The 24,382-nt window shown below is 47.5% G+C and overlaps 1 protein-coding gene across 1 annotated transcript in view; it reads left to right on the forward strand.

Moving 5' to 3' along the window:
- The window catches only part of MOGAT1 (monoacylglycerol O-acyltransferase 1), a 163,407-nt gene that overhangs the window by 118,001 nt on the left and 21,024 nt on the right, over window positions 1–24,382 (forward strand). The window contains exon 3 of the mRNA XM_085634266.1: window positions 15,520–15,724. Coding sequence (XP_085490392.1) covers window positions 15,520–15,724 — 205 coding nt within the window. The remainder of the gene's footprint in view (window positions 1–15,519; window positions 15,725–24,382) is intronic.

The following is a 24,382-nucleotide window of genomic DNA, read 5'->3' on the forward strand; positions in this document are numbered from 1 at the left end:
ACTCATGCTAATAAAGAATCAAACATCCATTTACTTGCATATACAGTAATACACACACCACCACACTTACTTCTACGGAAACTTGCACATACTTAGTCTTTTAAACAATCACTTATAGAAACACATACTTATTCACACAGGAACTCTTTCAATCTCTCACTCTCACATATACTCACTTATATACACCAATAGTCACATATACTAGTTAAAAACATATGTAGTTACTCATAAAGACACTGTAGAGACAGTCATTCACTCACTAACACACCCATGCACACACTCATCCACCCATGCAGTCCTGCACACATACTATCTTCAACACATAGAAACAGTGAGTCACTCATTCATGCACCTATGCACTACGTAATACCCCCCATCGAACCATACAGACATCAGACACTTATACTGATACTCAAAAAACCAACTAATAACCTATATAGACACTCAAGTAGCTACTCACCAACCCATGCAGCCACTTATACACAAAGTGAGAGACTGATACAGATATTTACATATTTAAACATTACTCACTAAGCCATGTATTCACTAAGATACACTTAATCAGTCAGTTACACAATCAATTTTTCAAAAACAAATCATCCATTTAGACACTTGTATACCCATTTATTCTTCCATCGACCTTGAGATATACATATATAAAACATATTTAATTTTCAGAAAAACACACATTCACGGGATGATGTCATCAGTGATGTCATTTGAGATGTCATCAGTGATGTCATGAGTGATGTCACTGACCATGTCATGAGTGATGTAATATGTGACGTCATCAGCAGTGCATTGTTGGCGCGCGAGTTATAGTTAGCTTAACTAACTATAACGGGGGAATTTCAATGGTTTTTTACGAGTAAAATGTCCAGCTAACTATAACGTGTGTGAAACCTTTGGTTTTTTCATTGAATATATATATACGTGTGTGTGTGTGTGTGTGTGTGTGTGTGTGTGTGTCTGTCTGTCTGTGGGTCGGCATTGTGTCCAGAGGACTACTACCATGGTGCATATTTCCACAGCCTGGTGCCTGGATGCGTAATGCTTGGGTCAGGGAAAGTGTTGCACTGTGTATGGGACAATATCTGTATGTGTCAATGTATGCACAGTGTGCCCCTGTGTGTGCGCCTATCTGCGTAATATCCCCAGGCCTGGTGCCAGCCCCCTCCACGCAGCAGCTGGGTCCCGTAGAGAGAGACTGTCAAGACACAAGATGGAATGTGTGACACTAGCTGTTTGTGCCTGTGGCCTTTTCTGTTTTGTCGTCTGTGCCAGGGTTGAATTGGGATTAAAAATCGGCCCGGGCACGCAAAAAAAAAAAAAAGTGGCCTACATTTACATATTGCCTCTCCGGAAAACACTGCTTCGGCGAAATTTACTAAAGGGGGGGTGGGGGGGGGGGTTTAAAAAAGAAAAAATGCACGGATTAGTTTACACTGGTGAAACACACCTGAAAACAAGTGAGGCCACTTCTGCTCAGTCTCTCACCTAACCACCCCCGTTCAATATGCATACACTGATGGGCCGGCCCAGCGAGACAAAGGGAGTGACACCTCTGCCCGTTGATAAAAGGGAGGTAATGGACGCCCATCTACCTACAGAAAGGCCACTCAGGCACCCACTGGGCCGCTAGTGGCCTCGAACAATGCAGAAATCGGACCCCCAGGCTGCTCAGAAAAGGACAAGAACAAGGATACCGGACCCTCGGGCATTGCCCGAGTGCCCGCGTTACCAAACGGACGCTGGTCGATGCTATTGTGGGATGAGTGTTTGCGACACACACTGTATCTTTTTTAGGCCTGTGTTGTGCGTGTGACCTGCCGCCAGCCTGCAAAGTGGAAACTCCGTTTCTGTGCCAGTCAAACAGTTCTAGGCACATACTTAACCATATCAAATCGGGAGGCGAGAACAGGACGCGCTTGTTAGACCGTGTGTGGCTCTATGGGGTTATGTCATCAGTGATACTCTGAGTGCGAATGTGCATTGTGGGCAGAGGCCTGCTGACAGCCCCTCCGTGTGCACGGTTAGTGCCAAGCTCCTGCCAATAAGGGGCAAGGAACCAGGAGGGGCCATGTTTGTGAGACCGTGATGGGGCTTTTCTAGAGACTGGCAAATACGTGGCCGCGGCAGTCGCCTGATGTCGGACATGCCTCAGCACGAACCTAGTCACAGCCACACCTCGGCCCTCCTGCAGGGCAGTGCGTCATGCTTGAATATTCCACACACACACACTGCCTAATGGCCAGCAGCGGTAACAGCCAGACTCCAGATGTGTTTTACCACAGGGAGACAGCCTGCGTGTAAGAATCCAATATATGCCTCCGGCAGACCCCACCTGTAGTGGGCCACCCGACCCTTACGCGCTCTGGTGTACGCACGCACCCCTTGTGACCAGGCGCGGTCACGGGGGTATATAATAAATGGGCCGAGGTCGCACGTGACCTTACGGGCGGACCATACCAGCGAGTAGTTGTGTCCCTTCTTTGTCCGGTCCAAGTGTAGGCCGCTGTCCCTGTCCCCAGCACCACCACACTGGCGACAAAGGTGTGGAGCGGATCCCCGTTGCGGTGCCCCTCGTCTCGACTATCCTGAGGAGAGTGCGTGTGCACCCGCCCTACGCGGTGCGCGGAGACCGTGTGGCCGAGACTCGAGCGGTCCTGTGGCAGCGAAGGTGTTCCCCGCCGTGAGCGCACCCCTGGCGCGAGCCTGAAGTGAGCGGTGCGTGGGCCCCCAGACGAGCAGCTGTCCCGGTGAGAGAGAGAGCGTGCGCGCGTGTGTGCTGCCGGCATCGGCCCAACGCGTGTGCAGTGCGAGAGCGCTGGAAGGAGTGGCGCTCTACGCGCGATAAGTCCAGGACGGCTGTGAGCATCGTGTGGTGCAGGCAGGGACGGCTGAAGGACGAAGAGGCTGTCAAGGGCCCAGCGAGGGTGCAGAGACTGTCCTGGTGTCAGGGGAGGAGAACTGCTTGCTACCTGCAGCATACAAGGATATAGAAATAAAGTGGTGCAACAGCAAGGAAGAGGCAGTGGCCTACCAACACACCCACAGTGGTCTAGAAGGAAAAAAAAAAATAATTGTAAAACAAAGAAACTGGCGGCAGTGAGAAGGGAGTGGCAGCGCGAGCGATCACGGTCAATGCAAGCATAGTGTTCAGTGAGACTGAGCAAGAGTAGACGGGCACCTCTCTCTCACGGTGCCTGGCGGTGCGAGACCAGGGCGCAGAGAGCGGCAGAATGGCGGATGACCAAGCAACCCTGCCGGTCTTTTCGCATGCCTCGGTGACGCCCATACCACCCTTCAGTCAGCTGGCGGACCTGGCAACCTCGGCGCCGCGGTGGAAACGTTGGGTAGGCCGCCTCAACCACTATTTCACGGGGATACGTGAAAGCGATGGAAAGGTGAAGAGGTCCCTCCTGATGCACTTTGGAGGCGACAAGCTCTACGAGCTATTTGAGACATTACCGAACACCAGACGGGAGGATGACTACGATGCCGCGATCACAGCCCTCAACAAGTACTTTTATCCCCAAATGAACCCGGATTACGAAAGGTTCAAACTACGGCAGGCTTGCCAAGGGGAGACGGAGATGATGGACATGTACTACGCGAGGCTCAGGAAGCTGGCGGCCACGTGTACGGGCATAGATCACAATGACGAGATCCGGGCGCAGCTAATCGCCGGATGCAAGGCTGTGTCACTGAGGCGCCTCATCCTGCGGCAACCAGGGATATCACTGGATGAAATCCTGATTGTAGCGCGCTCACACGAACTCTCAGACAAACGCGCAGAAGAAATGGAAACGGTGAGGCTGCAGAACACGGCAGGGGCAACGACACCCAAGCCAGTGCGGATCAAGGAGGAAGTGGTGGAGGCCATACAGAGGCGCCCCGGAGGTCCACCACGTCGAGGTACACGAGCCCAGAATAAGTGCGGGTATTGCGGTTTCGATCACGGAGACATGCCCCGCGAGAGGGCAGGCGTGTGCAAAGTGTGGGAAAGCCAACCATTACGCAAGCATGTGTCGAGGGCGAGGAGGCCGAGCACGTGGCGGCGCTCCACGCGGATGACCCGGAAGCCTGAAGCACCTCACGCTGGAGGATAGGGAGTCAGGAGCGCTACCGGGCGAAGCCCCAGAAACGGCATATTACGAAGACGACGACGATGCCTTCGTCATCTCCTTCACAGGACGTGGAGGCAAGAAGAGGCGCCCGCCACCCATGTGTCACATCCTCGTCAATGGCTCGCCGGTACAAGCACTGATAGACACAGGGGCGTCTGTGAACATCATGGATACCCACCAGTTCGACCGGCTACCACCAAGGCCGAGGCTCTCCCCGAGCAAAACCAGAATCTTCACGTACGGAGGGACGGAGCCACTTCCCTTGCGGGCCATGATTGAGGTAGAAGTGGCCAGCAGCGCAAACAAGCTGATGGCGATGTTCCATGTCACGGAGGGTGGCACGGGAACGCTCGTAGGGTGCCATAAAGCGGAAGACCTCGAACTAGTGTTTTTCGCCAAGCAGGTGCATGAGATCCATGCAGAAGCCATCTTGAAAGATTTTCCCCAGCTCTTCGCGAGGCTAGGAAAGCTAAAGAACCTACAGGTGAAGCTACACATAGACAAGAGCATACAACCGAGGGCGCTCCGGCACAGACGGATACCGCTGCACATCCGCCCGCTGGTGGAAAAAGAGCTGCAAGCACTGGAGGTCTTGGGCGTCATCGAGAAGGTGTCAGGGCCTACACCATGGGTATCTCCCCTAGTTGTGGTGCCCAAACCCAAGCAGCCAGGAGCGATTCGCCTTTGTGTGGACATGCGACTTCCAAATCAAGCCAACAGACGGGAGCGGCATGTGACCCCGACGATGGACGACATCGTTGCGGATCTGAACGGGGCGCAATGGTTTTCGAAACGACCTCAATTCGGGCTACCACCAGCTAGAGTTGGCCCCGGAGAGCAGATACATTACCACCTTTTCGACACACCCTTTTCGACACACGTGGGGTTGAGGAGGTACACTCGGCACAGTTTCGGAGAGTCGTCGGCGGCAGAGGTTTTTCAGAATGTGATTTAGGAAACCCTATCGGGGCTCGTTGGTGTGATCAACCTGAGCGACGACATCCTCATCTACTCCAGGAGCCTGGAAGAACACCACGCCAGGCTTCGGGCGACTCTGCAGCGGTTGGTGGACTGTGGCCTCACGCTGCACAAGAAGAAGTGTGCATTCTACCAGAGCTCGGTCGACTTCTTCGGGTATGTGTTCTTCAGGGAGGGGCTGAAGGTGGACCCTCGGAAGGCGGCAGCAATCCGGAATGCACCCGTGCCGCAAAGTCCGACGGCGATAAGAAGCTTTGTAGGCATGGCTACTTACTGCGGCCGGTTTCTGCCGAACCTGGCCACGTTGGCAGAACCCCTGAGGCAGCTGACCAAGTCCGGGACGCCGTGGGCTTGGACACCGCGGTAGGACGCAGCATTCCAAGAGGTGAAGAAGGCCCTTCTGGACCAAACAACGATGGCGTATTTCCACCCGGGACGGAGCACAGAGTTGGTGGTGGATGCCAGCCCGGTGGGGCTGGGCGCGGTGCTGCTACAGGAAGCAAGACCAGGAGTGTATGCTCCCATGTCGTACGCCAGTCAGGCGCTGTCACCAACCGAAACGCGGTACGCGCAGATAGAGCGCGAGGCCCTGGCCATTCGCTGGGCCTGCCAGCACTTTCACTTGAACATATTCGGACACCCGTTCAAAGTCATCACGGACCACAAACCGCTGGTGGCACTATTCGGCGGATCAAACAGGTTGGCACCCCCGAGGATTGAAAGGTGGGCGGTGCAGTTGCAGGCCTACTCATTCCAACTGATCTACCACCCGGGGGTCAACAACCTGGCTGATTTCCTGTCGAGACATTCCCCCGCCTGGGGACGAGCGAGTCCCGTCGGACGACAGCTTACGAACGGAGGCCTTCGTGCAGATGGTGGAAGAAGACGCGTGCCCGCTGGCGATCACCAAGGCGGAGATGTGCGAGGCCACGGAGCAAGATACCACGCTCCAGCGGGTTAAAGATGCTCTTGCCACGGGTCGGTGGCACCGGTTCCTAGACGGAGTGGCAGGCTTGGTAGAAGATGAACAGAATGCAAGGAAACAGCTATGGAAGGTGCGGCACGAGCTGAGCGTAGGCGAATCCGGCCTAGTGCTGAGAGGCCAGAACATTGTAGTCCCACATGGCCTCCAGAGGCGTCTGGTGTCGATAGCGCATCAAGGCCACCAAGGAGCCGGGAAGACGAAGGCGAGACTTCGGTCCAAAGTATGGTTCCCGGGCATTGAAAGACTAGTCAATGATGAAGTACGGACCTGCCACTCGTGCCCAATAACCGGGGCTGACCCTGCTCTGGCCCCAGTGATCACCGAGGAGACCTGCGACACGCCCTGGACAAAGGTGAGCATCGACTTCGGCAGTTTTCCGGATGGGCGGCACACGATGGTCATCTTGGATGCGTGCACGAAGTTCCCGGTGGTAGAGCTGGTGTCTTCCACCGGATTCACGCAGGTGCAACCCGCCCTGGAGAAGGTGTTCGCAACGTTTGGCTTGCCGGAAGAGATGAAGTCGGACAGTGGTCCGCCGTTTCAAGGGCAGGAGTTTCAGGACTTTCTATGGCGCAGAGGAGTCAAACACCGGCGAAGTACGCCCCAGTGGCCGCAGGCCAATGGAGAGGTGGAGTGTTTCATGAGAACCCTCAACAGGGCCATGCGCATAGGGATCTACCAACATCAAGATCTGGAAACGGGCCTCCACCAGTTCCTGTTCGCCTACCGGCAAAAGCCACATGCGACGACCGGGTGTGCCCCGGCAATGCTACTCCTGAAGCGTCATCCGCGAGATCTCATCCCCGAAGCGGCCGCCTGGATGCCCCCGGACCGGGATCCGGTGAGAACGCAGGAAAAGCGTCAGCAGACCAACGACGAGGCCTCGACGCAGAGAGGGGCCAGAGTCCCGGACATTCAAGTGGGGTCGAAAGTTATCCTAAAGGACAGGCACCCTGGATGGAAGTTCAGAACACCCTATGAGCCGGAAAGCTGGGTAGTAACCCAAGTGCAGGGAACGATGATCACAGCGCAGCGGGGGCAACACACTGTCGTAAGGCACGTGTCATGGTTTAGGGTGATACCGAGTAACACGTCGAGAGGAGCAGGCGACCCGGACTACGGTGAAGACCAGGGTGCGGCCGACCATCCATGTATTCAGGAAGCGAGGGTTGCTGGACCGGAGGTACCGGCAATGCCGCGGACGGAGGAACGCGGTGACCGGGCGAGAGACCCCAGCCACGAAGGTGTCGGAGAAGAGTCTGGCCCCGAGGGGCCCCATTGCAGTGTGGACCCTGCACCCCAAGAGCCAGGGTGTCGGAGTCAAAGGTACCGGCTAAGGCCGAATCCGGCTCCCAGCCAAAAGCTGAAGGACTTTGCCTGTCGAGTGGATGGGAACCAGGCAAAAGCGTTATAAAGACTGTGGACACACACACGGACAATCTCTCTCTCTCTCTCTCTCACTCTCACTCTCACTCTCTCTCGTTCCTTCTATACATTTTGAAGTCCCGCCGGTGTGTTTGGCCGGCTAAAGGTTTGGAGGGATGCAGCGGGCCACCCGGCCCTTACGCGCTCTGGCGTACGCACGCACCCCTCCTGACCGGTCACGGGGGTATATAATAAATGGGCATAGGTCGCACGTGACCTTACGGCCGGACCATACCAGCGAGTAGTTGTGTCCCCTCTTTGTCCAGTCCAAGTGTAGGCCGCTGACCGGGTGAAGAGCAGCGTTGTCCCCAAGGCGATTGGAGTCCTGAGCAGCCCCGGTGAGTAGGGGCTTAGCGGATCAGCGTTGACGCTCCAGGTGGCACCAGGGTGCCACAGCTGATGTACTTCTGGGGCGATTTTGGTTCCCCGCCAGGCTGTGTAATCAAAGTCCCGGAGTGGGGCTTGGGGGCCACGTGTTGATAGTCCGGGAGTGGTGCCAGGCCTCTTCTCTCACAGCTGCCCTGCCGGCCAGTGGGCCGCTGCAACGTGGGAGCCAATGGTGATGCAAAGCCCCAGAGGGGGATTCCAGAGCGCAGTTGGACTCAGCCCTGTTCCGGCCCTCTGTGTGTGCCATTCTCTCTACTACCCCATGGCACGGTGGTGCCGGTGTTGGCTCTTTTCGGGCGCAATGGTCGGTGGAGCCCCAGTGGTGCTCACGAGACAGAGTGAGTGCCCGTGCCTAGAATCATTTTTTACAGCTGCACCGCAGTTGGCGGCAGCTGCACCGTTTAGGCCATTTGTTGTGACACAGTCCCAGTGGAGGACCCAGGAGGCACCATAGTGCCAACGCCACTATGGCTTTGGGGCCATTTTTATTCCTTGTGATGAGAGAGGAGTTAGGAAAACTCCTGCCCGGCCCCAGCACATTTGCGCACTTTCGGGATTCTGCTGCATTGGCAGCCAGTTGTGACATTTTGGGACCGAGGGCATTTGAGCCCCTGTGAGAGGCCTGTTGGCCTGGGGTCAGTTGGTAAGGTGCTGCGTGCACTTTATCTGGGCTAGTGAGGCCTACTCCCTAATGTGATTATGTGGTGCTAGGAAATGTAATGTATTTACTATGTTTTATGCACCCTATATTATACCTCTAAATGTGTTTTATGACTATGAGGTTGTTTTGCATATCATGGTTTATGCTAGTGAGATTATGTTCCAGTGTGTGATTTATCCCCCTAATGTAGTTCTACTTAGGAGGTTAGGGTCTAATGCGTTTAGACTTCTGAGAGAATTGCATAATGTAGTTTATGTTACAGGGCGATGCTGAGTACAGTGATTACCAGTGGTTGCTGGTTGTACGTTTATGATCTGTTTTACTTTTACTAAGTTCGCTTTGTGATGGTTCTGACAGTGGTCCATGTGGCCCTGTCATGTGTATATAATCCCCTGTAAATATTGCCCAGTGCCAGTTGGCACAGTGTATATTGTGTGATTACTATTCTAATGTGTTATGAGAATACCAAGGCTATTTTTGATATAACCTTGTGTGGAGTTCCTTTTGTAGTGTGCCTGGGATGTTGTTGCTGTGTGTGTGCGCGCAAATGCTTTACACATTGCCTCCGGGATAAGCCTGCCTGCTCGTGCAAAGCTACCAAGGGGGTGAGCAGGGGTTATCTTTGGCGTGTAACTCCCCAATTTGATTTATTCATCTTCATTGAGAGTAGGGCATGAGTGGCAGCATGGTCGCGGAAAAGGAATTCTTACTGAGTCCACTTGACTGCTTCTCTGGATCAATATGTTCACCACTGAGCTAAAGTTATTTTATTTAATGACTCGGTCACACACTCACTCAATGTTTGGTCCCAGTCTGGACTGTCTCGGATACATAGAGATACAGTGAGAAAAACACTCGTCGTTAGGTGCATCGTACCTCCACTCGTGCGTCGAACTTGTGACCACCAGCTCTGAGCTCAGGCCACCATCCCACCCCTGTGACTCCTGAGCCGATCTAGATGCTGCTCCTTTGCTGTTTGTTAGGAAGCAGCATGAGGGCAGTGTGACGGTTGATATGGTTAGGCATTGCCAGCGCTCCAAAGGAGACTTGGGGGCTGTGGCAGCAATCCCCCAGGCTCCCTACAATGTGCAGGTAGGTGAGGGTTCAAGTGTGCATGTCGGGCTGGTCGGAGCAAGGCACCTGTCCAACCCAACATGTGCACTTCATACTAAGGTGACCTGTCACCTGACCTGTCAATCACTCTCAAGCACCCTCCCAGCCCCCACCCCTCACTCTTCCTGTAAGGCAACGTTTGCCCGGGCCATGGCACACACTGTGGCAAAAAAGAAACGGGGAACAGTGAATTCAGTAAACGTTTAATATGGGGCAAACCAACCGGGTCACACCTCTGCACCCCCAATTAACAAACTGCAGCTGTTTAACAGGTCATGTGTGACATAATATGTGAGGTCAAAAAGCAGTACATGGCCGGGTAGGAAGTTAGAATTATCTCTCGGATCTATAACTGGCAAATTTCTGTTTTTGTATTTGTTGTTTTTAAACATTTGGGCCCTCGTTCCGATGTCGGACGGAATCACTTCCACCTCTCACTGCATCGGTCATGGGACCAACCGACACCCAGTCGGCGGTCCCGACCGCTTTATTAGGATGCGACCGAACAATGTACGGCCGCATTCCTACATTTTAGTATGGGAGCAAGCATGCCCTCCATAATGCATGCTCCCATAGTGAAATGGGAGATGTGGTTCATCCCTGCACCACATGGCAGGCACCTCAACATGCTGGCCATAAGATGCAGGGATCATGGTGCCCCCTCAACCTCCAACTGGAAACATTGTAATCTCAAGGGCGGAAAGGCCCACCCTTGATTACTTGCTACATTCCAAGCCCATCAGAAACCAACCACAATGACGGTCGCATTCCTTTCTGACCTCCTCCAACAAAATGAGGTGGTCGAAAAGGAATCCGACTGGCCCATTACGATGCGGCTCGGGCCGTCTGTGGCGAATTTTAATCGGCCCCTAGGTCTTCTCATTTTAACACCTCTTAATAAATTCACTGTAGCCTTTTGGTTTTCTCAGTGAGGTTCTAGGTTTTTTGTAAAGTAAGTTTTCATTTTACCATGCCTAACTGTAATGTCCTTTAACATGAATTTTCTTTTCAGTGATTTATTTAATATTATTTTGTGAACCATATTTAGTGAATGCACCCAGGACAGGGGCAGCACAGGGGACCACAGAGGGAAAGTTGCCTGGGTCACGGACTGCAGTGGGAAGACTGGGGGTCCAGGGGCAGCAAGCTGATCACGGAGGGCAACAGGAAGGGGCAGGGGAGCGCTCAACTGACCGGAGACACCAGTGAGAAGTGGGCAAGGGCAGCATAACAGACCACGGAGGACAGGTGGGAGGAGATAGGGCAGCACATGGCATGCCGGCAGGTCCAGGAGTATCCGGCTGGCCTCAGAGGGCAACACAGCAGACCATGGAGAACAGGTGGGATGGGTATGGGGCAGCAAGGGATCCAGGTACCACATAAGGAAGGCTTGGGGATCAGGGGAGGCAGGGTCCTCAAAGGGCAGGCATTGGGGTTGTAAACTCACCTTGAAGGGTATCAAAGGCAACACAACAGACCATAAGGGGTTGAAGCAGCAAGCTTACCATGAAGAACGAAAGAGTCAATTAAGTAAGTAAGAATGTTTTTGTGGACCTTAAGTTCATACTTGTGTCCGGGACTGATAGCACACTATATTTTCCTTAACCTTGTTCTTTTGAGGTTTGGAAGTGTGCAGGGACAGCATGCTGACAAAGTAGGGGAGGTAGGAGGGCCCAGGGCAATCCAAAGACAACGGAGGGCAGGTGCAGTTTACTGGGCCAGACAAATATATATAGTTTATGGTGTCTAGATCATCCTGTTTAGTATTACAGCAGTGCAGTGCCATTGTGTGTAATATCTTAACGTGAAGTAGCCTGGAGTGTCATAGAGTGGAATATCATAGACTAGAGTTGCGAAGAGTGGTAGAGTGGAATAGCTTGGAGCCGTGTGGCGTAGGATAGTGTGGAGTCACGTAGAGTCAAATAGCAGAGTGTATTGGAGTACCGTGCAGTGTAGTATAAAGAGACCTAGTGTGAAAGTGGCTTAACTGATGTAGAGGAAATGCGGCAGGAATATATATTATGGTGTGAAAGGGTAATTTGGGGTATTTGGTCTGAGTTGGTGAAGTACTATTAAAGTTTTAAGTGACCAAACATTTAGTTTTACATTGTGCCACGGTATACCGTGGTAACTTTGCAGTATACCAAGTACATTCCTATCACAACACAGTATATGGTTGACTAATGGCTGAATTTACTCAAGTAAAACACAGCCATGTAGTTTTTACCAGACTTTGGCGGTGTTCTTGGTTAGGGCCTTAGATATAGGTAAAAAAAGGTTTTATTGTTGTTCCTTACCAATTTCCACTTTATTAAAGTGTTACTAGGTAGGGAAATATATTAATGGTATTTGCTGCTCAGAGGCTGAGGTCCCACCCCGGCACAAGGCAGATGGGTGCCTGTGGGAGCTGACTGCAGGGCACGGCCGCAGACCATGCTCTGCGTCAAAACCCATGCCGCGCATGGCCAAAGCCATGAGCTGCGGGTATTTGGCTGCCTGTGGGTGGGGGGAGGTTGATTGGCCACAGGGCTTGGCACTGCCAAAGGCTGTGCTGAGGGAGGGTTGGATACAGGGACTAGCTGTAGTCTAGGCCCTAGCCAACCAACCAACTCCCCCACTGCTGCATGCGGCTACATTTTCTCCGCAGTGGGGGTGGCTTTCCAAAAGGTAATAATTTATCACTAAGTTAAAAAATAAAATTGAAACTCACTGAAAAAAACAAAGGTTAAAGTGGCATAGCTAGGTGAAGATCTCCGTTAAAACATGCCATTTTAAACATACAAAAGCAGTGAGATTCACCAGGCATTGTTATCTCAAGCAACTATAACACATGCCCTCTCCATGCACTGTTAATTACCGCACATATTACACCACTCATGACATGTTCTATGACATAATTGATAAAATCAATGCGACATTTGAAATAACATCATTTAAGATCACACTGTGTATTGCAGAGTGCAAGTTAGTTACCTTAAGGCACCAGCTATAGTTACTTGAGATAATTAGAACGCGTGAATTAAAGTGGTTTTGTACATTTGAAACTGCATGTTTTAACTGATTTCTTCATCTAACTAACGTCACTTTACTTTTGTTTGTTTTTTCCAGTGAAAATGTATAGCTAGATCTAACTTCCAGTAAACTACCACCAGTACAAAAGGAGACACATCACTGGTTAATGAAAAACAAGAGGAATGGATTCTGGAAGTGTTTGAAGTGCAAGGCATGGAAACATGGAGTAAATACAACTACCTTTAAACTAGCAAATGGAACAGGAAAAATCATGGATCACATAACATGCAAGACAGATCAAGTAGTTTATGAACTCTAGTGTCCATGCAAGAAACAATATGTAGGAAGTACAACGAATAAAGTGCCATTAAGAATCCTACAACATCAAAGAGCCATAAAAAATAAGGACTTCAGTTACCTGATTGCTAAACAATTTTGCGAAAGGCATGCTGGGAATACATCAGTTCTGAGTTACTTTTGAATCCAACATATTGCAAAGTTAAGAAGTGGAGACAATTGCAAGGTAAAATTGCAGAAAGCGGAGTTGAGAAGGATTATAAGAATGGGAGCAAAGGAACCCTGCGGTCACAATAAGGATGCAGAACTCTTTAAGCATCTTTAAAAAGGAGATATTGTTGGTGACTAAGGAGCTGGCACTGCTGACCACAGGAAAAAGCACTTTATATGACCTATAAAAGATATCCACATTAAATGAACTAAAATATAATACATCATCATGCTTTTATATAAGGTTCAAGAGGAAAACAGACTAGGACTAGATTAAATAGATGAACTGCATGTGGCACTTTGAGGAGGTTGGACAGAACACCTGAACTGAATTAAAAATCGGACTGGAAGAATTCTTCCACAAGATATGCAGACCTAAATGGCAAGATAAAATGGGTCCGACCTGGATTATATTGTTAAAATGCATGTGGTACTTTGAGAAAGTGTGGGAAGAAATATTGAATTGACTAAAAAAAATGGATGATTGGGTACTTTACATGGAAAAATGAAAAATGTGGAAAACCATATGAATATATGGGAAAAATGGATGACCTGAACACATGGTTATCACGTTGCTAATGTATTTGTACTAACGTATGAGAATGTATATACACATTCATGGAAAAGCCTAGCATTTTGTCCTAAAAAGTGCTCCCGCTAAACAAAATTGCCCCCATGTTGTTCCGTCACAAGATAATTAAATGAGCTGTCTTTTGTAGATGGGAGGTTTGTAGGTGCAAAAGCCCTTGAAATGAATCTCTAGTGCAAGGGGACTGTATGGTCCAGTAAAAGGCAGAGAAGCTGAGATGTGTTGGCCATATCCTCTTTTTGCACGTAAGAAATTAAATAATTGGAAGTATAAAATACAGATTATTTACCTTTGCTACGAAGCTGTATTATGCCACCTGTCTTCCAGTAACGAAAGTGAAGGTGGTGGGGAAAAAATAAAATATATATATATTCCCCCTAGATCTTCACTATTGTTACTGAAAGATAGGCGGTACATATATATGCTTGGGAACAGCTTGTGCCTACCCAGCTACTGTACGGGGTTAAAAAAATCCTCTAGTCCTGTGATGGTGTCTGCAGCGTTTTGTTTTTGTAGCTGAGGCCAGTCAGTCACATTTGTTGGTACCGTGGGAGTAGTCCTAGTCCCGCGGTACCCAAAAGGGTCCTTTTTATTTTATTTTTATTTTGGTCCCGCAATACCAGCAGTCCAGGTTTACCAAACTTTCTAGCCCCTTCATTACCACCTCAAACACTTCTTTAAACAAACATTTCTCAAACAGCTGCACAGATTTACACTAAATAAGGAAAACCAGGGTTTTTGAGTAAGGTTTTTTTTTTGCCAAGCTTTGTGTGCAAACTTTTTTTTCTGTATCGGTGAGCAAAGTTTCCTATCGAAATTAACCTAAAAAGGCAATGTTTTATGACCCTTTTTTCTTGGACCCTGCGTGACTTATCACCGTGAATCTTTCCAGGAAATATGCTGAGATGGATGATTTTTTTTTGAGGGGGGGGAAGTTTCATGAAGAATCAACAAATGGCTCCAAAGTTAATCATGAAACAAAGACCTTCTTCATATGGAAACTCCTACTTAAATATAACCACAGAGTTGTGAAAACTAATCTCTCTGTTACCAAAGGTATACTAATAACTGTTAATTATGCTCATAGAGGATTGGGGTGAGGCCAGACAGAAGGTCCCACGTACCAGCTCAAATCCTATTGCCTTTTGAACTTAGTCTCACTCTCTCCCCTTGCTGGGGCAACCTCCTGATCCATAATTAGGGCTATCTATGAGAGAGTAAAAAAATGGTGGTGGGTTACTAAGTTCTATGACTATTGTTGAATTATCTGGGCTGTGAATTCCGTGGGTTCTGACTCCAACATCTTAGCATTGCCATGTGCCAGCTAACTTTCTCTGTTCACTTTTTTCATATTTTTGATCTGCTTGCGTACATATACTTTCTTTACCTTTTTGCTGTAATTTCCATGTGTATATTTTATTTTTACTGTTTATAAACATTTATTCAGTATTTTAAAACCATTCATCTCCATTAGCCTAGTTGCTTCTCTGACCTGCTACTCATTCGGTCTTTGGTTTCGCCTTTGTCATTAGTTTTGTGCCATTTTTTTAATGCCATGATTTTGTACCCTATGTATTGTTAAGGCATTAATACTATTCTTGTTTTTGAAAATAGAAATTATTCAAATTAAAAAAAACTGCTTTTGTTGTTATGTCTGTGCTTTTCTGTTCATTTAAGTAACTGCTACATTCCTCGAAGTTATATTGCTCATGTTTATTTTTGTGATTTTCAGATTATTAAAACCGCTGACCTGGATCCAAAATTCAATTATCTGTTTGGCTTTCACCCTCATGGAGTGCTCGTTGCTGGAGCATTTGGAAACTTCTGTACAAACTATACCGGCTTTAAAGAACTCTTCCCAGGTCTGAAAGCACATCTTCACATCCTACCCTTCTGGTTCAGGTGTCCGTTCTTCAGGGAATATGCCATGTCTGTAGGTAAGACCAGTTGGTTCCAATATTATTTTTGTCTGATTTCATGAGCTACTGGCCTTTCATAAATAATTGATTTTTAGTGGCTCTAAGCTATGTGTTCATGATAATCCTTAGTCAGTGGTACTTCACTGAAAGAGCTATTCTGGAAAAAAATGATATTAGTACTTATTATTATTATTTCATAAAGCGCACAGCTACATGCAGTGGGTTTCCCAGCGCTATGCCCTTGTACTTTCCTTGGAGTGATAATGAGATGTTTGTTCTGATTTTAGCTTTTTACGAAAAATGCTTACAAGAAGATCTCAGCAACACTGGAAACTGGAATCTCGTTCCACAGCTTGGTACCTAGGTAGGAGAACGCACAGCCCTCTTAACATTCTCTTCTTACTCTAGGAACTAAGGGAAAGTTGGAACTGCTAGAGCAGGGGTGCTCACAAACGTTCTGTCTGGGGCCAAAATTACAGTGTGGTTAGTGGCCGAGGGCTGCACTGGTAGGGGTGGAGTCAGTGGGGGCAGGATCAGTGGGGGGCGGAGCTAGAGTAAAAAAAAAACCTTTCAAAACATTAGACAATGCTGTATTTCACAATCAGATGCAACTACAAAGAGCACATTTTGATAATACATTTTTATTTGAAGGGATTTAGTGAAAGTAGAACAGCAAGTACAAAGGCAAACATAATGGGGGGAAAGTCTTTCCCAAGGCACAGAGTTTATCCACTAATTTTACATTTCATGTCCGCAATTAACTTCTTGGATTCTGGAACCTTTTCAGAGAGTGCAAGTCTCATGAGGTGATCCAGATGTGCATCAGTCAGTTTGTTTCTTAGTTTATTTTTTATAGCACCCATTGTAGAAAAGGAATACTCGCATACAAATGTGGAGCCAAACATGCAAAGTATTCTCTGTGCCAAGGTAAAAAGAAGAGGGAATTTTTCAGGTGGCACACTTTGCCAGAAATCTTCTGGTTCCTTCCCCAAGAAAGAGGACTCCAGCACAGAGCTGAATTGCATGTCAATTAGTTCCATCTCAGCTTGTGCCCTTTTTAAACCAAGAAGTTCAACAGCTTCAAGATTCCTTGCACTAACCATCCATGGATTTTCTACAAGCCTGAAAAATGGGGTGAGAACTCTGAACTGAGAAAATCGCCTCTTAATGTCCCCAGACATTTCCTCCAGATAAGTACACAGATTGAGACTGAACAACATTTCCTGAGCTTTTTCAACCCTCTGTGTTAAAGCCTGCAACTTAGGAAAGTGTGTGAGATCACCATCGTTCATCTGCTCTCGGAACACCTCGAGGTTACTTTCGAAGGAGTATATGGCACTCATCATTGAGGACACAAGTTTCTGTCTACCTTGAAGTGCGTTTAAATGTGAGAAGATGTCACACAGAAAATGGAGCATGGTGAGCCATTGCAAGTCATATAATTCTGGGAAGGACTGCCCTCGGCTGATTACAAATTGTTCAATTTCTGGAAGCAAACTAATAAATCTTTCTAGCACTCTACCTTTGCTCAACCACCTAACCTCAGTATGCAACAACATATCTGCATATTCACTTTCCGCATCCCTCAGCAATAATTTAAAAAGTCTGTGGTTGAGTGCTTTTGCTCGAATATAATTAACAATTTTAACGACTTGCTTCATAACATCATTTTAGTTGCCCTTGTTTTATTTTCGCGCATAATGCTTCCTGATGGATTATACAATGATAATCAATTAAAGTGGATGATTGAAGTTTTTTGCTTAACAGAGATACAAAGCCCTTCTCATGTCCAATCATGGATGGTGCCCCATCTGTAGTGACACTTACAAGATTGTTCAATGGCAGGTGATGAGATTCAAAGAAATGACACATGCTGGCCAATACATCCTCTCCTCTTGTGTGACCATGCAATGGAAAAGGCAGAGAAGCTCTTCCTTTGGAATGATTCCTTGTTCCAAATACCTCACCCAAATCATTAACTGTGCCACATCACCTACATCTGTTGACTCATCCACACCAATGCTAATGAAAAGGGACAGCTTGACTGCATTGATGACCTGTGCTAGAACATTGTCACCCATTGACTCGATTCGACGTGTGCATGTGGAATCTGACAGTTGCAATGCACCGATTTCCTTCATAATGTTTGATTTATTAGGATAGTTGGCAAATAAAATGTCTGCTGCCGAGAGAAAACTCTTCTTAACCAGCTCTGCTTCTGCAAATGGCTTTTTATGTTTGGCAAGTAAGTAACAAATTTGGAAGGATGCCTCGGTTACTGCCTCGGATTCTTTCATCTGGCACAGAAAGAGCTTTTGTTGGGATAGAAGGGCTTCCTTTAGTGATGCCACCTTCGCAGAACGCAGTTTGGAGTTCAGTTGAAAGTTTGCAGTGTATCCAGAGTGCCGCGTTTTGTAGTGCCGTTCCAGATTATACCTCTTTAGCACATTTACTTTCTCTTTGCAAAGCAAACAAGTGGCTTTTTCATTTGGGCATTCCACAAACAAGTACTCTTCTTCCCATGCTTCCTGGAAGGTCCTGTGTTCGCTCTGGATCGATCTGGGTCGTTTGCAAGGCTTGGAAACTGGACTGTAGGCCATTGCGGAGGAATCGGATTTTCCGCCCGACAACACCCTACGACTGATAAACTGACACACCCCACGACCGATACTGCGTCACGACCGATGGACCAACACCACTAATCGCAACAGATTTGTGAGCAACATCAAAGTAATGTTTTGTTTAAACATACAACATAATGGGTAAACCTGCACATGTCACTCAATAGGTATTTGAAATAAATGGCATGCACACACGTATCTAAAAGCCCACGTTCATGCGCAGGTAACTTGGCGCTAAATAACAGATGGTTGTTGCTACCCAACTCATTTTATCGACCTCAGATGGATGAAGGGCAGGACCCGCCGGGATTTGAACGTGTGATCATGAGGTAGAACGCAGGCCCCTGCAGTGGACAAGGGAGGGCCCTGGTTTCAGGTGGGGATTAGTATGGTATGCAGTTTCTGTCATCAGTACTTCTCACCCCTTTCCCCACAAGAGCAGTTTAAACATGCATGAGAAAATATCCTAGTTTGCAAGTACTATGAGTAACCCTGCACTAGACAAAACACCATCTCTCTCTACTAAGAACATTAATCACTGGAATTAGCAAGACATTTTTATTGTTGCCCAAAAATGTTGGAGGCCAGGAAGGAGGCAGCAAATGCTTTTAAAACCATATTCTACTTACAAACACGACGCCCCCACCTGAAGTTAGCGCCCCGTGCGGTCGCATTGCCCTGGAGCCACCCTGCTCAAGGGTCCTGTGACCTCAGTGACAGAGTCACTGCCACTCTATGGTGTGCTGCTTCATAGGTCTGTCCCCAAGACTGGAGGTGAACTTCATGGATCGTGGTGGACAGGCCTTCAAGGTTAATCAACACTTACCACCACTAGGGTCCACCTGCTGGTGCTAAGACACCAGGGCTTTTAAGATTTTGCGGCGCCTTCTTAGGTCTAGCACGGGAATGTGCTCCCTCAGGAGAGTGGTCTGGGAGCCTGGTCAGGAAGGCTGAACCTGGTTCACCAGTTCCACTTAAGCAGTTCTGACCATAGCACCAAATCCTCTCCCCCACTGATCACCATACTGCCCCACTTAGAGAAACTTGCAGTGCACTGACCCCCTATAAACACCTGGATGTGACTCAATTCTAACTACGCACTTGACAAGAACAATATGCTGCCTAATAAAAATTAACATCCTAGAGAAAGCAAACACTCATAGTGAATGCAAGATTAAGTAAAGCATGTGAAATGTAAGCAGTGAGTGCTTTCGCATGAAAAGGTAAGGCCATGAATACAGGGCCCAGAAAGGACCCGTTTCAGTGCCCATTGCCTCTATCCTTTCAAAACATAGGCGGTATGGCTTAAAAAGACCACATTCGTAAACACACAGACGCTGTATACATTTTGTTTTCCAATTCACCCATCAAGCAGGTATTTCAGTACCTCCAGGCAAGGTGCACTTTCCCACACAGGGAAAACAATGTTGTTTAAAGAGGGGAGAAAACAAAAGTATCACTTCACTGGCAAACACTGTAAAGTGGCGCTAATGTGTTTAGGTGTAAATAAATCAATCTGGCCACCTTGCAACCACTCGGTCTTGCTTTATTTAGTTATTTATTTTTTACATTTGGAATGTTTTATTCCTCTCCAACCCGAGGCTGCACTGGTGTCAGAAAAAGACGTTTCCAGCAAAAATGTTTTCTTTTTTGGATCCATTTCACAGGGGAGCAAATAAAGGAAAGGAGGAAAGAGAAGGTAATGAGTTTCCTGAAGTCTTGGTTTTCACTAACTGAGGAGCGAGACCGAAAGAGAGGGAAGACTCTGAGGCTTAGAGGCCGTCACCGGGGCATGCGCTCACAGTTTAATTTATAGGGACTTGGGGAGGCTGTGCGCAGGAGCCATATGGACCAAATGTACATAGCTGTGCTTACGAAGCATGCAAGCCTGACATATTGTATCTCAATCTTACAAGACAAAATTAAAGTCAGTGGTACTTCACGATAGTGATTAGAATGCTAATCCAATTCATCAGAGTCTTTAAGAGCTGTTCGCAGCAGGAAAATATACATGCCAAATGTTCCAGGTCGCATGGCTTCGCTATATTAAAAAGCAAGTTCATTGCAAGTTCGTATCCCAGGTCTCGCGCGATGGGAAACTAAAATTAGTGTGAACCTTTCACAAAAGAATAAAGATAAAAAAACATACCTGTGCAGGCGCTGCTGTGAAGGTTCTCCGGGGCTGCGGGCTGGAAGGACGTCGTGACAACAGGGACACAGGAAGCTCACCAAAAGGTCCTTTAAAATTCAACTGTAACTAGCGCTAGTTACAGCTGACTTTTAAAGGGCCCGAGCTTCGTGTGACGTCAGAGGCAGGCAGGCCAATCGGAGGCAAGCAGTAAGCAGAGACGATGGCCGCAGGAGGAAACGTTGTGAATACGTATTAAAGCGTATTCACAACGTTTGCTCCTGCGGCCATCTTCCCTGCTTCCTCCAAGGAAGTGTACTGTAATCGATCAAGGTCCGCGGGCCGCCAATGAAGGCCGGGCGGGCCGCCAGCGGCCCGCGGGCCGTACTATGAGTAACCCTGTGCTAGAGCATAGGGAGCGAGGTGTCTGAGATACTGAGAATCCTTATTCAACAATAGTTTGTACATATAGTATAATGCTTTAACATAAATTTGTTTCTTGACCGGTAGCCAGTGGGGCTTGTGCAGAGGCTTGGATTTGGATGTAAGTTTGGTCGGCTTTAGAAGAAGTCTGGGGCAGAATTTTGGACTTTCTGCAGTCGCTTAAGTGCCCCCTTTGTAATGCCTAGATAGAGAATGTTGCCGTAATCTAAGCTTGAGAGGTTCAAGTATTGTATCCCTGTTCTTTGTGCTGAAGTTGGAAGGCAGCTGAGAATCTAGCCATTTAAGTATTCAAAAGCAGGTGGCCGCTACCTTGGTTATCTGGGTGTCCAGTGTAAGCAGGTTCTCTAACCAGATTCCCAGATTTACAGCTGGTGCTGGGGTAGGACATGTCCCGAGTTATTGGCCACAGATGGGGCCCCCAAAGTTGGGGCTAGTGACCCACTACCAAAATCCTGGTCTTATCACTGTTCACTTTGAGGTGGTTAACCCCTTCGCTGCTGCGGACATTCCGCTGCAGCGCTGGGGGGGGCAGGGGGGCAGCGCGGCGGGCCTGTGCTCATGACGGAGCCGCTCCGTCATGAGCCACAGTTGAGCTGTGCTCATGACGGAACGGTTCCGTCATGACTCCGCCCATTTGCGTTGTCGCCCCGCACAGGCGGGGAAACAGCGCCGCGCAGGCGGAGCGGCCGCCGGCAGGATTGTCATGACGGAACCGTTCCGTCATGAGCACACGACAACCGTGGCTCATGACGGAACGGTTCCGTCATGAGCAGGGAAGGGGTTAATATTCATCCAGGCCAGCACTTTTGACAATCTGATGATTAAGACGCCCGCATTCTGTTTTTTGTTTGTTTTTGTTGTTGAGCTGACAGACACAACGATCTGGGTGTCGTCACTGTATGAGAAGGGTGTCGGACTGCAGCTCTCTGTAATATCAGCCAGAGGATGTACATATATATATTAAATATAGTTGGGCTGAGAGTGGAATCCTGCGGTACACCACATTATAGTGGATAGATCTGTGAACAATGCTGTTTTGTATGCACTTGATAAGCACCGTGTTGCAGAAAATACTTCAACCAACACAAAGCGGTGCCCCCTACATCTGTTTTTTCTAGTCGTTTTGCAACAGAAAGTTGTGATTAACTGTGTCAAAGGTGGCACTCAAGTCCAATAAAATCAAAGCAGTGACGCCGCCTTTGTCTACCTGAGCTTTACGATTTTCTGTGATGCCAAGTAAGGCTGCCTTTGTACTATGGCCAGCTCTGAAACCTGATTGGGACAAGTGCAGGAGAACATTTGAGTCAATAAATGATATGAGTTGCTTATTTATGTTTTTCTGGGATCTTGGTCAGTATTGGAAGAAGGGAAATGGGTCTGAAATTCGACCAGTTGGAGTTATCAAAGTTAGTGTTTTTTTTAGCAACATCATAACCATAGCATGTGTCTATGCCATGGAAAGTTTTCCTTCCAATAGAGAATTATTCAGATGCTGTGCTACACATTCTAAAACTTGTGGGTTCAACTTACCAAAGAATGAGGGAGGGAAATGAAAAAGGTTTTGGTAAAACGGACTATCAATGCCGGGATAGTGTGTGAAAGGTGAAAAGAATGTGTACAGACGATATGAACCGGTCGGTAAGTGATCAGTTGATGGATTGAGACTTGAATTTAAATAATAATTGAAAAGTTGTTGCTTTACCTCTCTGTGGTTTTGGTATTTTGTGAAAGTGTCTCACATTGGGGACATTATTCCTAAATTTGTTTTATTGTCATGAGGTGCTGTCCTGCAATATGACCTACTCGTATGCCAGTAAACAATTGTACTTTGAATATTCCATGGTGATGGTCTATGCTTTTTGACATTTAAGAATGGAATTCCATACTTATGTAATCCATTATTAATTTAATTAGTGACATTGTAGACTGTGTAATATTAAGTTGTATTCCTGAATTAAGGTATGTTTTAAGAGTGTATCTAGGAGGTGGGACATAAGATTAATATAGCATCTTAACTTTTTAATTTCACTTCATCAACCCTAACTCCACCATAACCTTTCCTTTTTCACTTAATTCCATTGGGTTTTATACTTCAATTGTAATTATAATGTTGAATGATGTCGAGTAATACAGTTAAGTTAATATCTTTGTGAAATGAAAAATTGATTTTAATTCAGTTTGTTAAAATACTTGTAAAGCTTTTACCACAAAATACCTTGAAACCCAGTCTTCACAGTGTTGCCAGAGAGGGTACAGAACAAAGCCGCCTTTATTTTAATTTTGAACTTTGTTTTTTTCCAAGATCAGGATGGCTGCTCTTTCAGCTCCCTCTTAGGTTCCATAACGTTCTGTCTCTTGCAGTGGAAATCTCAGCGGGGAAATGAACTAGAATTTCTCTCCACTGAAGGCCTTGTAAGAGGTGTCGGTGCCTTGCTTATTCCGTTTTTCACAACACTAAAATAGAAGCATTCCTGTAGTCCAATCTGGAATTTACTATGGATCCAGTAAGAATCCCTCCATAGCCTCAAGGAACATGTTGAATTGTTAAGATGAAAATAATACAATATTCTGAGAATCTAGACCATATCATTCTGAAGATTGATCTGGTCAAAGATCCATGGAGTCCGGGTGGGAAGGTTAGAACTGGGATTCTTTTCTCAAATCTAAGGTATCTTGGTTTTACAGATGTTGGGTTGAAGGGCATGAATCCTCCTCTAAAAGTGAGTCCTATTTAGCTATAAAGTGAGGTATCAGAAGTGTGGCTTTTCCAATGTACCCTTACTAGAATGTGGGTGTCAACAGTTTAGGATTGCTATTCTAGGCCATGTTTTTGGTGATGACCATCAATGGTCTGCTCTATATATCGAACAGATAAAGTCATGGATGTGAACATAGTGGAACAGACAGTGGCACAAAATTCTCATCAACTATTTTGCCTGCAGGGTGCACTCCTCCTGAGTGCATTTTGCTTGACTTGTGCTCCCAGAATCCTTTGTTAGAGTGCTCAAGCAGCTCCACACTCTAGGAGCAAGACTTTAAGCCAACCATCATTTAAAAAGATGAGAGGCTCTATAGCCCCTCTTTGATGAGCTACACGGCAGAGAAACCCAGTGCAGAGTGGTGCCAGCTGGGTCAGAGGCCTGTGATGGGAGCAGGCAGCTCTTATGAAGGCCTCCTGCACCAGGTTTTCACTGGGGTTTTTTTTGTCTGCAGAACAAAACCTACATCAGGATGGAGAGTGATTTGTTCAGCAGTGCATCCCTTTCTGGTTGTACCTCACATGCTGTGAATTACTGTGTGTATGAGCTATGAAGAGGTGCATTCTTAACTTTTGTTTAAAGGGAGAGTGCAAGGGATATGAGGTAACAGATGTCCTAGACAATACAGATTTAAACAAAGCATTTACTTTCAGAGATCCTGATAGGGTTTAAGTGGGTAAAGGTGCTACTATTGTTGAGCTCCAATAGTAATTAGCAACTAACA

Source organism: Triturus cristatus, chromosome 11 (genome assembly GCF_964204655.1).
Source record: "Triturus cristatus chromosome 11, aTriCri1.1, whole genome shotgun sequence".
Taxonomy (NCBI): domain Eukaryota; kingdom Metazoa; phylum Chordata; class Amphibia; order Caudata; family Salamandridae; genus Triturus; species Triturus cristatus.